The sequence below is a fragment of the Chenopodium quinoa genome, unplaced genomic scaffold, assembly GCF_001683475.1.
Source record: "Chenopodium quinoa cultivar QQ74 unplaced genomic scaffold, ASM168347v1, whole genome shotgun sequence".
NCBI lineage: Eukaryota > Viridiplantae > Streptophyta > Magnoliopsida > Caryophyllales > Amaranthaceae > Chenopodium > Chenopodium quinoa.
The window spans coordinates 868,865-882,010 of NW_018743175.1; the positions used below are offsets into that span (position 1 = coordinate 868,865).

At 46.8% G+C, this 13,146-nt stretch overlaps 1 protein-coding gene and 1 pseudogene across 1 annotated transcript; both read right to left on the minus strand.

The window, feature by feature from the left end:
* Positions 1-890: 890 nt before the first annotated feature.
* LOC110732805 lies at positions 891-2,015 on the minus strand (annotated as a pseudogene).
* LOC110732321 (NAC domain-containing protein 43-like) lies at positions 891-2,903 on the minus strand. The gene is made up of 2 exons (XM_021912243.1): positions 2,543-2,903; positions 891-2,421 (listed from the first exon to the last, which is right to left on the minus strand). The coding sequence occupies exons 1-2, from the start codon at positions 2,712-2,714 to the stop codon at positions 2,117-2,119; spliced, it is 477 nt and encodes a 158-aa protein (XP_021767935.1). The 5' UTR covers positions 2,715-2,903; the 3' UTR covers positions 891-2,116.
* Between the last annotated feature and the right edge of the window lie 10,243 nt (positions 2,904-13,146).

Consider the following 13,146-nt stretch of genomic DNA (forward strand, 5'->3'; position numbering starts at 1 on the left):
ACTTATGCACCTCTTAAATGATAGTATAATTTTTTAATTTTATCCGTTTAAAATGAGAAACATAACCCTTTAATAAAACAAGCTCCCTTGCTTTCTTATCTTGCTTAATTGGCGTACACAATTAAACTATTTTTGTGGCCAACTCACGAAAAAATTTCAATTGATGATGTTAAGATTGTAACTGTTGATAAACAATGTGTATGTCCGCATAAATTATGTTGTTTAGGAAAATCTAAAGGTGATTTATTCCCAAAAGAAAAAGAAAAAGAAAAAAAAAACAATAAAACAAAAAAAAAAATACAGGTGATTACTTAATACTTGTATGAAAAAGGATGTAATTCTCCTTAATTCCTTTCAATATTTACTGCGTGAAATCATTTAAAATCTTAGATTACTTTATGGCTGAGGTTCAATCACCTTTGTGTATGATTAAAATGTGAATTAAGATCTTAATTAGTACAAACTATTAATCATTGAACCATTATAATCCTTAACTTCATCCATCTCTTCATCAAGTAATTAAATGGAGGTAAAAATACAAATCATTAAGATAAGCTACCACTAATAACACCCACAATAGAATTCAAAACTTTAATCACTAATTTTTCTCAAAAATAAATTATTTAAATTACAAAACAATAATGTTTCAAAATACAATTTGATATGGATACTCCATACAAAGATGTATCAGAGTTTTTTTTATGGTTGTATATTTTGAGAGATATTAACAGTTAAAGTTCAAATAAAAATCATACATAAAGGAAGACTTTAACCCCTAACACCCATCATTGAAGTCAAATTATAATCATTAATGTCTTTCAAAATAATTTATTAAAATTACAAAACAATAATATTACAAAATTACACTTTGATATGAAAACTCCGATCCGTTTAAAGATGTACAAGTGATTTTATTGTATAATTTTAGCGAAATCATCAATAGTTAAAGTTGGAATGATAATCATGCATAGAGGAAGACTTTACAGGGTATATATCGACTAAATTCCAACGTAAGTAATGATGAGGATTGGTAACGACAAAGATCTTCAGTAACTAGTCAACTTTCATAGATAGTACCCTGTGTTCGTTGCTGGTTCCCACAAATGACTTGATGAAAAAGTTGCTCTTATTGATGAGCAGGCGACGTCGGTGAGCACGAATCATGTGCAGAAAGGTGATAAATGTCACCATCCTCATCATCATCAGGAGACAGCAGGCAGAAAGCGAGATTGCATAGTACTGTCACAACTGGTGTAACCATAGCTAATTGTAGGGCGGCTATGACTTAACGATGATACATAACTGAATTCGAACACATTAAGTCTTGATGATGATCTTGGCCGTTGAGCTGAGAAGCAATAAGGCGGTCTAGTGTCATCCAATCGCTTAAACTTGTTGTGTTACGGCTGCAGGTAAGCATAGGATCATCGTCGTGATGATGTTCAAATGGCTGTGGGCTGCTGTTGTTGCTGCAGGTAAGCATAGGAAGATTGTACTGATCATCTTCAACTGAAAACTGATTGTTCAGTAATAGCTGATGATTCGAGGCCTCGATACTGGGGGTGGTTTCAGTACAACAGCTGTAGGTAGGGATGATGTTATTGGTGGCGGTACTAGTACAGGTTGTTGGATGATCATGAATGTTGGTAATCTCATCTTCATAGGTCTTCTCCATGCAAGAAAAGATGTGATCAAGCACCTTTTTACTGCTGAAATTTAACAATTGGGTTTGTGGATCGGTTGATGTGGGGAAGCATCTTGGACTATCAACTGCCTTTTGGTAGTTTTTCTTCTTGAAAATGTAAACTAGTCAAGCTGTCAATACTAATTTTGACATCAAGAATCATCATGCATGGATGTTACTTGTCTAACTTACAAGGGTAACTTTATCTCTCGAATATAAATGTAAATAGAAACATAGGATAATTAGGTAAAACTATCCTAAAGTAGAAGATTATTTATATGTACTGCTTGAAAAGGAAATCTACATTTGCTGTATTACATAAGAAAATCATAAACTTTGACTTGTAGTTCTTGACTCTATCATTTATCCTTTTTATATTTTTCTCTGATTTCCTAAGCTTTTTATAAATAGTGCTTGAAAAAAAAGTGAGATTTAAAAGTTTAAGCTTACAATAATGGAGTGACCATGTACTGTGTTAGTACCGCAATCTTCAAGCCTGTACTCGTGCATAATCCAATCAGATTTCTCACCATGAGGAGCTCGACCTTTGTAGAAAACAAGCGTCTTTCTCATACCAATGCGTTTGTTGTTGCTATGAATCATCTTGTCGCGGCCTGTGGCCTTCCAAAACCCGGCTGCAGTGGCACGATTTGTTCTAGTCCCTGTAGGGTATTTCTTGTCCTTATGACTAAAGAAGTACCAATCATTTTGAGGCCCTGATCCTATTTTGCACTTCTCTGAAAAATAGTATGTGTAAAGAAAATGATCAATTTTCTACACTGCTTTGATTAAATTTTGTACATTAATGATATTAAAAAATATGTTATGAAATGAAAACTAGTCACATATATAAATTACCTTGGATATCCCATGGTTCAAGCTTGTTAAGATCAATGTCTCGAATGACATCAAGGTCTATCTTTTCAAAAGCAACTTTCTTCTTCAAGTAATATTGAAGAAGCTCTTCTTCTGTAGGATGAAATCGAAAACCAGGAGGTACTTGCGAGTGACCATTCACTGAAAGATTCATTTTGATTCGACTATCAACAATAAATCAAAGATCACTAGAAGAATTTTTGTCACAACAATAAATAAATAAAACGCGGATTCTTGCAGTGAGTTGTGTTTGAATCAAGAGTTGATAGAGATAATATAGTTAATGACTTAGAGAATTTTGAGCATTGTAATTATGAAAACAAAGTAGCTAACTAGAACTGTGGGGGACAAATGGATGGTGTTTCGGATGAAAACAATCGAATCTCGGAAGATCCTTTTATCTTGAGGGAACTTGGTCTCGGTCCGAACGACGCAGGAGCCGAGGGTTTCCTGCACAACAAATACACGTAAACTAGCCTCGGGGGGGACGCCGAGGAAGGCCCCTCCGATGCTTAAGTCAGTATATTAGAGAGAGACAGCTGTGCAAGAGTTTAGTTGCTTGAGGCTTTATTGTCTTACCAAGAATTGACCAAATTGTTGGCTTTTATACCTTGGCTAATGAAGGAGGCGGATTGGGCCCGGAAGTCAGTTGGGCTGGGCCAAGCTGATTGGGCCGTTGACTGACCTTGACATGGCTTTGAGGATGTTGATTTTTGACTTTAGCACATTTGGAGAGTTGAACCTTAACCTTGGGCTTTTAATTGGATCATTCAGTGACCAGGCCCAATTGGACTAAATTGGACCCAAACAACTTGCCCCCCAGACCCGATTTGGAAGGATGACGGGTCGGGTTTGATTTAATCAGAAAAGGAGGGAAGTGAATGATTTGTTAATCCAAAAATGTGAATTTAAACCATAATTAACCCATGATTAATGAGATAACAACAGTTAATGTGGATAATTGCGGAAGTTGGACGGGTAGTGGGCGATTTAACTGCAAGGTCGTGTGTTTAACGGTTACTTAGTGGGGTGCTTGAGAGAAATTGAAACGCAGACTCCTTGAATTCCCATTTCTGGAGATATAAATAGAGGCGCGTCTTCTCTCCCCACTCATTCATCAACACAAACCCAGAATTCTCAAGAACGCTCAAGAGCCCGCATCAAAACTTCGCAAATTCCCCGAGCATTAAGCTTAGAAGCTGAGACTTGTCACTACCAATTCGTAAATCGGCGGCTTTTGCTTCAGATCAAGGTAAATTCCTTTGATTTTATTTCATTTTTCTTCGACTTTGCACTCTTTCCCCTTTTTCGACTTTTTCCTTCGAAATTCGTCAATGGTGAGGGGAGTTAGAGGTGGAGCCCGTGCTCCAAGAAGAGCAAGGCTAATCCCCGATCCCAGGGACAGGATTGGGACCTGGAATGGACGAAGGACAGAGTCTGACCCTGCTGAAGGGGTTAGGGCGACTCCCATTTCTTCGGCTCCTCCTCAGAGGGCTGAGGGGGTGAGCGCTTCAGGACGGGATGATGAAGTTCTCGCTGTCCTTTGGGATATCCTCCCAGGGTTTTCAGAGTGGGAGGATGCCGAAGTAGCTTCGGCCATGATAAAGAACCGCCCCTACTCATGGTGGGTGGAGAATGCTGATCAGTACCGGTTTGCCGAGCAAATTGAGTTGCATTACGGCATCCTTGAAGCCGATGGGTATTGGTGCCGAATGCCCACGGCCTCCGATAGAATCCACCGTCCACCCCCGGGGTATGTGGGGGTGTACACAAGACAACTCCAGTACGGGCTGAGGTTCCCTTTGGACGTATTCGTCCGAGACTTGCTGATCCATTACAACATTTCCCTGTGCCAGCTGACCCCCACCAGCATCCGAAGGGTAATGACGTACTTATGGGTCTGCAAATTCTTCAGGTACGTGCCGAACCTGCATTGCTTCAAAAGGCTCCATCGGCTAGTGCCAAACATTCAAAGTGGGCACGGATGCCATGGCTCTGGGTGGTATCGGATTGAGTCTCGGCCCCCGTTCCTAACCATGTGGCCGAACGACTCTTCAGACAAGGACTGGAGAGGTCAATGGATTTGGGTTAGGGCACCCACGGAGCCGAGCCACCCTTACGTTTTCAGCGCTCCCCGGTATCTTGCCGAGCCGGATCCTGATATGGGAAGTTTAGGTCCTCCCGAAGATAGCGGGCCAGACCCGAACCTTAATCAGCAGAACATCTTCGGCAAGCTGCCGAACCGGGGAGGCAGCGGCCGAATGCAGCATATCCCGGAGACTTGGCTCCCCGATACGCACTATGTTTTCCAAGAGAATATGCTGGCAGCTGTCGGCCTCAGCCGAAAGTTTAGGGATGGTAATCTTCTTCGGCTGGGGCCGAGGCCTTTTAATTATCTCTTTTCTTCTTTCATTTTGCTTTCTTGTGATGTGCCGAACTAACTGAATTGACTTCTCCCCTTTTCTTTTTCAGAACGGGACGAGACCAACGTCGGCATTGATTACGCTCGCCTTGGTGTCAACCGAGAACGAGTCGTAACTGATCGGGCTCCCCCTATCACTGAACCAAGGCGCCGAGAGGTTCACCTAGACTCTTCCCACTTCCAAATTGAGGCTGTTGCTCTGTATCAGAGGCAGAAGCCTTGGTGGAAGAAGAGAGATCCCTTGTTTCAGCTGCTGGAAGAAGAAGCTGAAGCTGCCCGTACAGCCGAAGAGGTTGCACGGGTTATTGAAGCTTGTGAAGGTGGAGAAGGGTCCTCCAGAGTTGCTGAAGAAGTTGCGGCTAGGGCAGCTGAAGAAGACGAGGCTTTGCTGAAGACCTCGGTGAGCCTTTAGACTTAACTTTGTCTTTTTTTTTTTTTTTTTTTTTTTTTTTCACATTCTTCCCCCTGCCTGCCCTTTACAGTCTGAAGAGAGCAGCAGACACAGGGAAGGGAAAGCCCCTGTTCGTCCCGAAGACCAAGTACAAGAAGAGTCTTCAGACTCGGGTATGGACGAGCAGCCGCTTCAGAAGAGGCGCCGAAGAATGGCCATCATCGGCCCGCATGACTTTCAGCGGAGGCCGATGACCATCGGCGTTGAAATAAGGGAACCCGAGGAAGGCAATGGATCGCCGAGGGTTCCCCGGCCACCGCCTCAATCACCCCCAAGGGCCTCTCCGCCACCCCCCGAGATGGAGGTGGATCAGAGAACTCCCAAACCTAAGGGAGAGGTTCTGGAAGAAGCTCGAGAGAGTGCCGCCGAGGACAAGGATGGAGACGCCGTGATGCCCAGTGCTGAGGGTTTCACGGCGGACATTGCCAGAGAGGTTGGGGCCTTCGTCCTCACACCTGAAGAAGAAGAGGTCACAATAATTGACTCTTCTGAGAAGGAGGAGGACGTTGAGCCACCCAAAGCTAAAGAGGCTCCATCGTCATCCTTCCCTTCCTTCCAGACGCTGCAGTCTGGAGAAATGGGTTTCTCGGCCCCCCGAATTCCAGTCCCAGACCACATCTGGGACCTCATATGGGGTCAGAACCGAGAAGGTGCTGCAGCCTACTTTGGCGATTTTGCTGGCCTGTCCGAAGTAGATAGGGCAAGGATTTGGTCGCTGAAGGCCACTGCTGGGATGGGCGAATCCAGCAGATCAGTTCCTGACCCTGCCAGGTCCAACCAACTGCTGATGATGCAGGTAATTCTCCTTGCCTTGATTTCTTTCTGAACTCAACCTTTCAGCTATTATTTTTTACTTTTTTAACTTGTGCCCCTGTTTTCAGTTCGTGCACAATCAGACTCTCACTGTAGAGCTGATAGATTCCCTACAAGATAGGGTGGACGCTGCCGAGCACGATCAAAGGGTAGCCGAGGAAGAGCTAAAGCTTGCTAAGCTGAAGCAGGCAGCAGCTGAAGAGAAGCAGCAGAAGGCTGAGGAGTACGAGAAAAAGGCTGCTGAAGCCCTCCTGACCTTCTGCGACGCTATGGAGAAGGAAGTTTTTCCCCCACTGATGGAAGGGGAAAAATTCCTCCAAGAGCACCTGGGGGTGGACATCTCCAAGTTCAAGGCTGCTATCGAGAGCCGAATCCAAGAAGGAGCTGCTGCACAGGCTGAAGTGCAGCATCAGCTAGAATCTCTTGAAGCCAGCAGAATGGCTGCTGAAGAGATGCTCCAAGCTAGGGATGTCCAACTCTCAAGGGCTGCTGCTGCTGCTGAAGCTCAAAGAGCTAAGCTACAAGAGGCTGAGGATCAGCTCACTGCCAAGAAGGAAGAAATGGTCCAAGTTCAGGCCGAGGCTTCCCAGGTTCAGCAAGAGTTTACCGAGCTGAAAGGCTCCTCCTCCAAGCTCGTCGATGAGCTGAAGAGATCCGAGGAAGACTTGGAGGAGACGAAGAAGAAGTTGGCCGATGCTGAGGCTCTACTCAAAGTCCGTATCTATACCCAAGAAGAGTATGAAATGGGTTTTAGAAACGGGTTCAGAGTGTGCCGAAGGGTCTGCCTTCATGCTGAGCCGAAGCTGGACTGGTCCAAATGTGCTGAATGGGTCCAAGATCCCGAAGACCCTCACATGAAGTATGCCACTCCAATCGAAGCTGAAATCCTTAAGGCTGAGGAAGCCGAGGAAGAAGCTGAGAGGATGGAGTTGGAGGCTGAGCAGAGGGAAAGGGAGGCTCGGCAAAGTGCAAAGCCTGCTTCTTCTGCTGCTGGAGCTGAGACCACCATTGGGCCCAATGAAGCTGATCAGTCTGATCCTCAGGCTGAAGCATAGGAACTCGGGCAGTCGTCTTCAGAATCTTGCGGTTCATCATGCGCTCAACTTTAGACTTGCCGCTTTCTGAATTTTTGCCTTTTGTTTTTTTTTGCTTCAGCTTGCCTTATCGTACAACAGCTTATTATATTTTTATTTTGCCTGTACGTATTTCGGCAGCTGTTACTTTCCGCTTGCGGGCGGCTGCCGACTATTTTTGTAATTCAACATTTTTATTTCAAAGAAGTTCACTTTCTCAGCTTTCTTGTGTATTTTTTTTTTTTTCTTCGCTTTACCAGTCTTCGCACTTTACTGCTTTCTTTGAATGATCTTTCAAATATTTGCTAAGTGCAGAACTTCGGCTAGCGAGAATCATTTCTGCTGAGACTTCTTTTTGCCGTTTGTACTCGGATGTTTTCAACTTGTGAAAAAACTGACATAAGTATCAAACTTCGGCTGAGCTGAAGGGTATTAGATCAGTTGTGCCATTTCTCTATTTCCCTCTGCCCCCCCAGAAATCTGAAGATGAGGTCTTCTGAATTCTGGAATGGCTGATAATTTTTCTCGGCTAAGCCGAGGATCTTTGAACACTTTGCTTTATTTTCTACATCTGTTTTTAAAGTACTGATTTCCCACCTGAGAGTTTTCACTCTAGAGATGGTACTCTTGTGACACTTTCTTCAATTCATCCAAGGGAACAACTATCCGAAACACCATGCCGGGGCAGCAGTTTATCTGAAGTGCGAGGCATCATCATGCAATACTTCAGAGTTGCAACTACCACCCGGAACTGATTCATCCGAAGTACAAGGCATCACTATGCAATACTTCGGGGCTTTATCAGTTCCTATTTTTTAGGCTATGTTTCGGATAAGTCTATGGCCTTTTTGCCCAAAGGAACAGATTCTCCGAAGTACAAGGCATCACTATGCAATACTTCGGGCTTGTATCTTTTTTTGGCAGGTTTTACGGCTTGCCGAGGTACAAGGCATCATTATGCAATACCCCGGACAGCGCCGAATGAAACCTTGAATTTTTGAAAAACCGTAGAAAGCATAAAGACTTAAAGAATACACGCAATCTGAATGAATACTGGCTCGATGGCCTTTTTATAAACAAAATCAGTGTACTTACATAGATTGTACTATCCGAAGGATTTACACATAGTATTTTTTGAGCACATCGGCATTCCAATGGTTTTTCAGCTCGGTGCCATCCATTTGTTTGAGTCTGAAGGTACCGGGCTGAAGCTCTTGATAAATTTCATAAGGTCCCTCCCAAGATGCTGAGAGTTTGCCATGAATGCGACTTTTTTGAACAGCTGCAGCATTCCTCAAAACTAAATCCCCAACTCTGAGAGGTCGTTGATAGACTCTTCGGTTGTAGGACTTGCTCATTCTGAGCTTGTGTGCAGCCATCCTTTCTCGGGCTAGATCTCTAATCTCGTCAAGGAAGTCGAGGGACTCTTTCATGAGCTGCTCATTTTCCTCGGCTGAGAAGAGATTCACTCGTAGGCTTTCTGAGCCCACTTCCACTGGAAGCACTGCTTCGGATCCATACACCAGCTGAAAAGGTGAATGCCCCGTTGCCTCCTTCTCGGTTGTCCGGAGTGACCAGAGGATTCCCGGAAGTTCCTCTACCCACTTGGACTTTTGATCCTCTACTCTTTTTCTGAGAGCGTTAAGGATCTGTTTATTTGCGGCTTCGGCTTGGCCATTACTCTGAGGGTGGCAAACCGCGGAGTAAGCCAATTTTATCCCGAATTGATCAGTGTATCGGCGCAAGGGCAGGTTGTCAAACTGTCTGCCGTGGTCGAACACAAAAACTTTTGGGATGCCGAACCGAGTTATTATGTTCTGCCAGATGAACTGTCTGACAGTTTGCTCAGATATGCTTGAAGCAGCTTCCGCTTCAATCCATTTGCTGAAATAGTCGATTCCGACTATCAGCCACTTTCTTTTGTATGGGGCCTCGGGAAAGGGTCCCAGAATATCCAACCCCCATTGTGCAAATGGAAGAGGATTAAGAATTGGCTGGAGATCTAGGCATGGCCGATGGATTACCGGTGCAAATTTTTGGCATTTCTCGCATTTTCTGACCATGTTCTTTGCATCCGAGATCATTGTAGGCCAAAAATACCCTGCCCTGAGAGCTTTGTGGGCTAAGGTTCTCCCTCCTATGTGGTTTCCGCAGATGCCGAGGTGAATCTCTCGGAGAATATAGTCGGCATCCGTTGGACCCACGCATTTCAATAATGGAGCGGAGAAGGATTTTCTGAGGAGTTGGCCGCCGAAGACGAGGAATCGTGAACTGATCCGCTTTATCTTGGAGGCCGAATTCCTATCCTCGGGGAGCTCGTCCCTGAGTTTATAAGCCAGGATGTCATCCATCCAGCTCGGCTCGAGTGCAGCGCAGCAGATTGATATTGCTTCGGCTACACTCTTTTCTCGGCGCACCTCCACATAGACAGAACGGCTTAACTCAGTCAGAGTTGAGCTTGCAAGTTTGGAGAGTGCGTCCGCTTGAGCATTTTGACCCCTTGGGATCAGCTCTACTTCGAAAGATCTCAGCTTCGCAATTGTCGATTTGATCCTTGTGAGGTAAGCTGCCATTGAAGGCTCTTTAGCCTCATACTCCCCCCGGATCTGATTGGCGACCAGCTGAGAATCTGTCTTGAGGTAGACATGCTCGGCTTCCAACGATATGCACAGGTCTAAGCCAGCAATGGCTGCTTCGTATTCGGCCTCGTTGTTAGAGGCTTTGAATGAAAATTTTAGTGCATACTCGAAGGTTTTGCCTTCGGGAGAGGTGATGACGACCCCTGCCCCGAACCGTTCACGGTGGAGGACCCATCCGTGAAGACGGTCCAGATTTTCCTCCTTGCATCCAGAGTCTCCTGATAGGAGCACTCGGCCAAGAAGTCTGCCAAGGCTTGCGCCTTGATGGCTGTTCTCGGCTGATAACCGATACTGAACTCGGTGAGCTCGAAAGCCCACTTTGCTAGTCTACCGGATTTTTCAACCTTGCCGAGGACTTTCTCTAACGGCTGATCAGTTAGAACCGCTATTTGATGAGAATCAAAATAGGGTCGCAACTTCCGAGCAGCCACCACCACTGCATAAGCCACTTTTTCTAACAATGGGTAGCGCGTCTCGGCATCCGTCAGGGTGTGGCTGACGAAATAGATCGGCTGTTGAACTTTTTCTTCTTCCCTTAGCAGCACCGCGCTTACCGTGGCTGGACTGACCGCCACGTATAAGTATAGGATGTCTCCTACGACTGGCCTTGCCAGTGTTGGGAGTTGAGCCAGGTGTTCACGGAGCTGCTGAAAGGCTGACTTTTGTTCGTCTCCCCATTCAATGCCTTTTGAATTTTGGAGCTTCAGCGCCTTGAAGAAAGGGAGCCCTTTGTCTGAGGCTCGTGAGATGAACCTGGACAAGGCAGCCATTCTCCCGGCTAGACGCTGAATATCCCTTTTTGTCTTCGGCTCGGGGAGGTCTAAAGCAGCTTGTACTTTGGCGGGGTTTGCATCAATCCCCCTCTTGCTGACCATGAAGCCGAGGAACTTGCCTGACTTCACGCCGAAGACACATTTCTTCGGATTCAGCTTCATTTTGTATTTTCTGAGGGTGGCGAAGGTTTCGGCTAGGTCCGTGACATGATCTTTTTCTTTTATGCTTTTGACGATTGAGTCGTCAACATAAACCTCCATGTTTCGGCCTTTTTGCTCGGCGAAAACCTGATCAACCAACCTCTGATATGTTGCCCCCGCATTTTTCAATCCGAAGGGCATCATTCTGTAATTGTACAACCCGGAACTTGTTATGAACGCTGTTTTAGCTCGGTCCTCGGGGTGCATGAAGATCTGATGGTATCCCGAGAATGCGTCCATGAAACTGAGCAGAGCATGCCCGCTTGTCGAGTCGACCAGTTGGTCGATCCTCGGCAGCGGATAGGAGTCCTTGGGACATGCCCTATTCAGGTCCGTGAAGTCAACGCACATCCTCCAGTTACCATTTGCCTTCTGAACCATTACAACATTGGCCAGCCACTCCGGATACTGACAGGGTTCAATGAACCCAGCATCTAGGAGCTTATCGACCTCAGCTGCGATGTTCTGGTTCTTTTCGGCGGAGTAGTTCCGCTTTTTCTGCTTAATGGGTCGACTGGAGGGGTCGACATTAAGCCTATGGGAGACGAAGTCCGGATCAATCCCGGGCATTTCTGCGGCTGAGAAGGCGAACACGTCTCCACTGGCCCGTAGGAGTTGGACGAGTGCCGCACGGGTGTTTGGCTCCAGTGACGACCCGATGCTAACACATCTGTTCGGATCTCCTACGGTCAGTTCTATTGACTCGGTCAGGTCATCCGTCTCCATGCTCTTAGAGTTGGATTCCTCGAATTCCGGCCTGCTATCAATATTAGCAGACTTTCCTGACCGCGGCTGGCCATCAGAGTCGTTCGGCTCTGAGGCGGAGTCAGCCTTTTGGCCCCCATCAGATTTCTCGTTGTCTGGGGCTTCATTAGCCGAAACGTCTGAGCCTCTCGGCTTTTTGGCGTTTCGGTCCCGGTGCTTTTCCTCCCCATCGCCACGGTCGCCTCGGCGAGACGTGGATGGCTTGAGGTGATTGCATCGGCGGGCTTCTTTTTGACTGCCCTTTATTTTCTCGGAGCGTCCCTCGTCTGAAACGTATATCATGATTTGATGATACGTGGAGACGACTCCTTGAATGCCGTGAATGAGGGGTCTCCCCATGATCACGTTGTATGCAGATGGAGCATCTACGACCAAAAATTCGGCCATGATATTCCTAGCTGCTCGGCCTTCGCCGATGGTGACAGGAAGTGTAATCTTCCCGTCAGGATACGAGGAAGAGCCGTTGAATCCAGACACCGGGTAGGGTGCGGGGGCCAGGTGCTCGGCTCCCATCCTCAGCTGGTCGAACGCTCCTCGGAAGAGGATGTTCGCCCCGCTACCGCCGTCGACGAGGGTCCGCCAGACGTTGCGGTTGGCGATGCCCAGAATGATTACTAGTGGGTCATCGTGGGGGTATACCACCCCCTCACAGTCTTCGGCTGTGAACAGGATGTTCGGCGCCGGTGACTGGGACTGCCGAAGCTCAGCCTGATGAATCTGATGGGTTAGACCCCTCAGTTGGCGTTTGGCTGTGCCTCGCGAGATTCCCCCGGAAATAACTAGGATGTCGAGGGACTCCTTGCCCTGAGGTCCCTTATCCTTCTTCCGAGCGAAGTTGAGGTCCTGCCGAGAATCTTTTTCAGCTTTTTTCTCCTCGCGCCTGTCCGCGAGGTATTGGCTCAGGTACCCCTTGCGGACCAGATCCTCAATCTGGTCCTTCAGCTGGACGCAGTCCTCGGTGCGATGTCCGGGTGAGTCATGGAACTCGCACCACTGGTCCTTTCCCCTCGTCTGATGCCAGGGAGGCAACGGACGAGGTTTTTTGAATCTCCCCTCGTCCTTCGTCGTGCTGAAAATCTTAGCACGGGGAAGGGAGAGTGGAGTGTATGAATCGTACCTTCCCGTGTAGGGAAAGTGTCTTTCCTTCTTCGGCTCGGCAGCAGAGGACGGTTCTGAGGCCTTAGCCTTCCCTTTCCTCTGCGCCGAGACTTCGGGCTGCTGCCCTTTCGGCTTCTCAATTCTCGGACGAGACTGAGACCTGGATCTGTTCCACTCCTCGGCTCGGATGAACCTATCCGATGCTTCCAAGGCTTCCTCCAGGGTCTGCGGGGGATGCATGACCATGAAGTCCAGGAACTTTCCAGCTTGGAGGCCGTTCCGTAGCGCGAACACGGCCAGGCCTTGATCCAGGCTTGTGATTCCGGATGACTCGTTGCTGAAGCGAGTCAG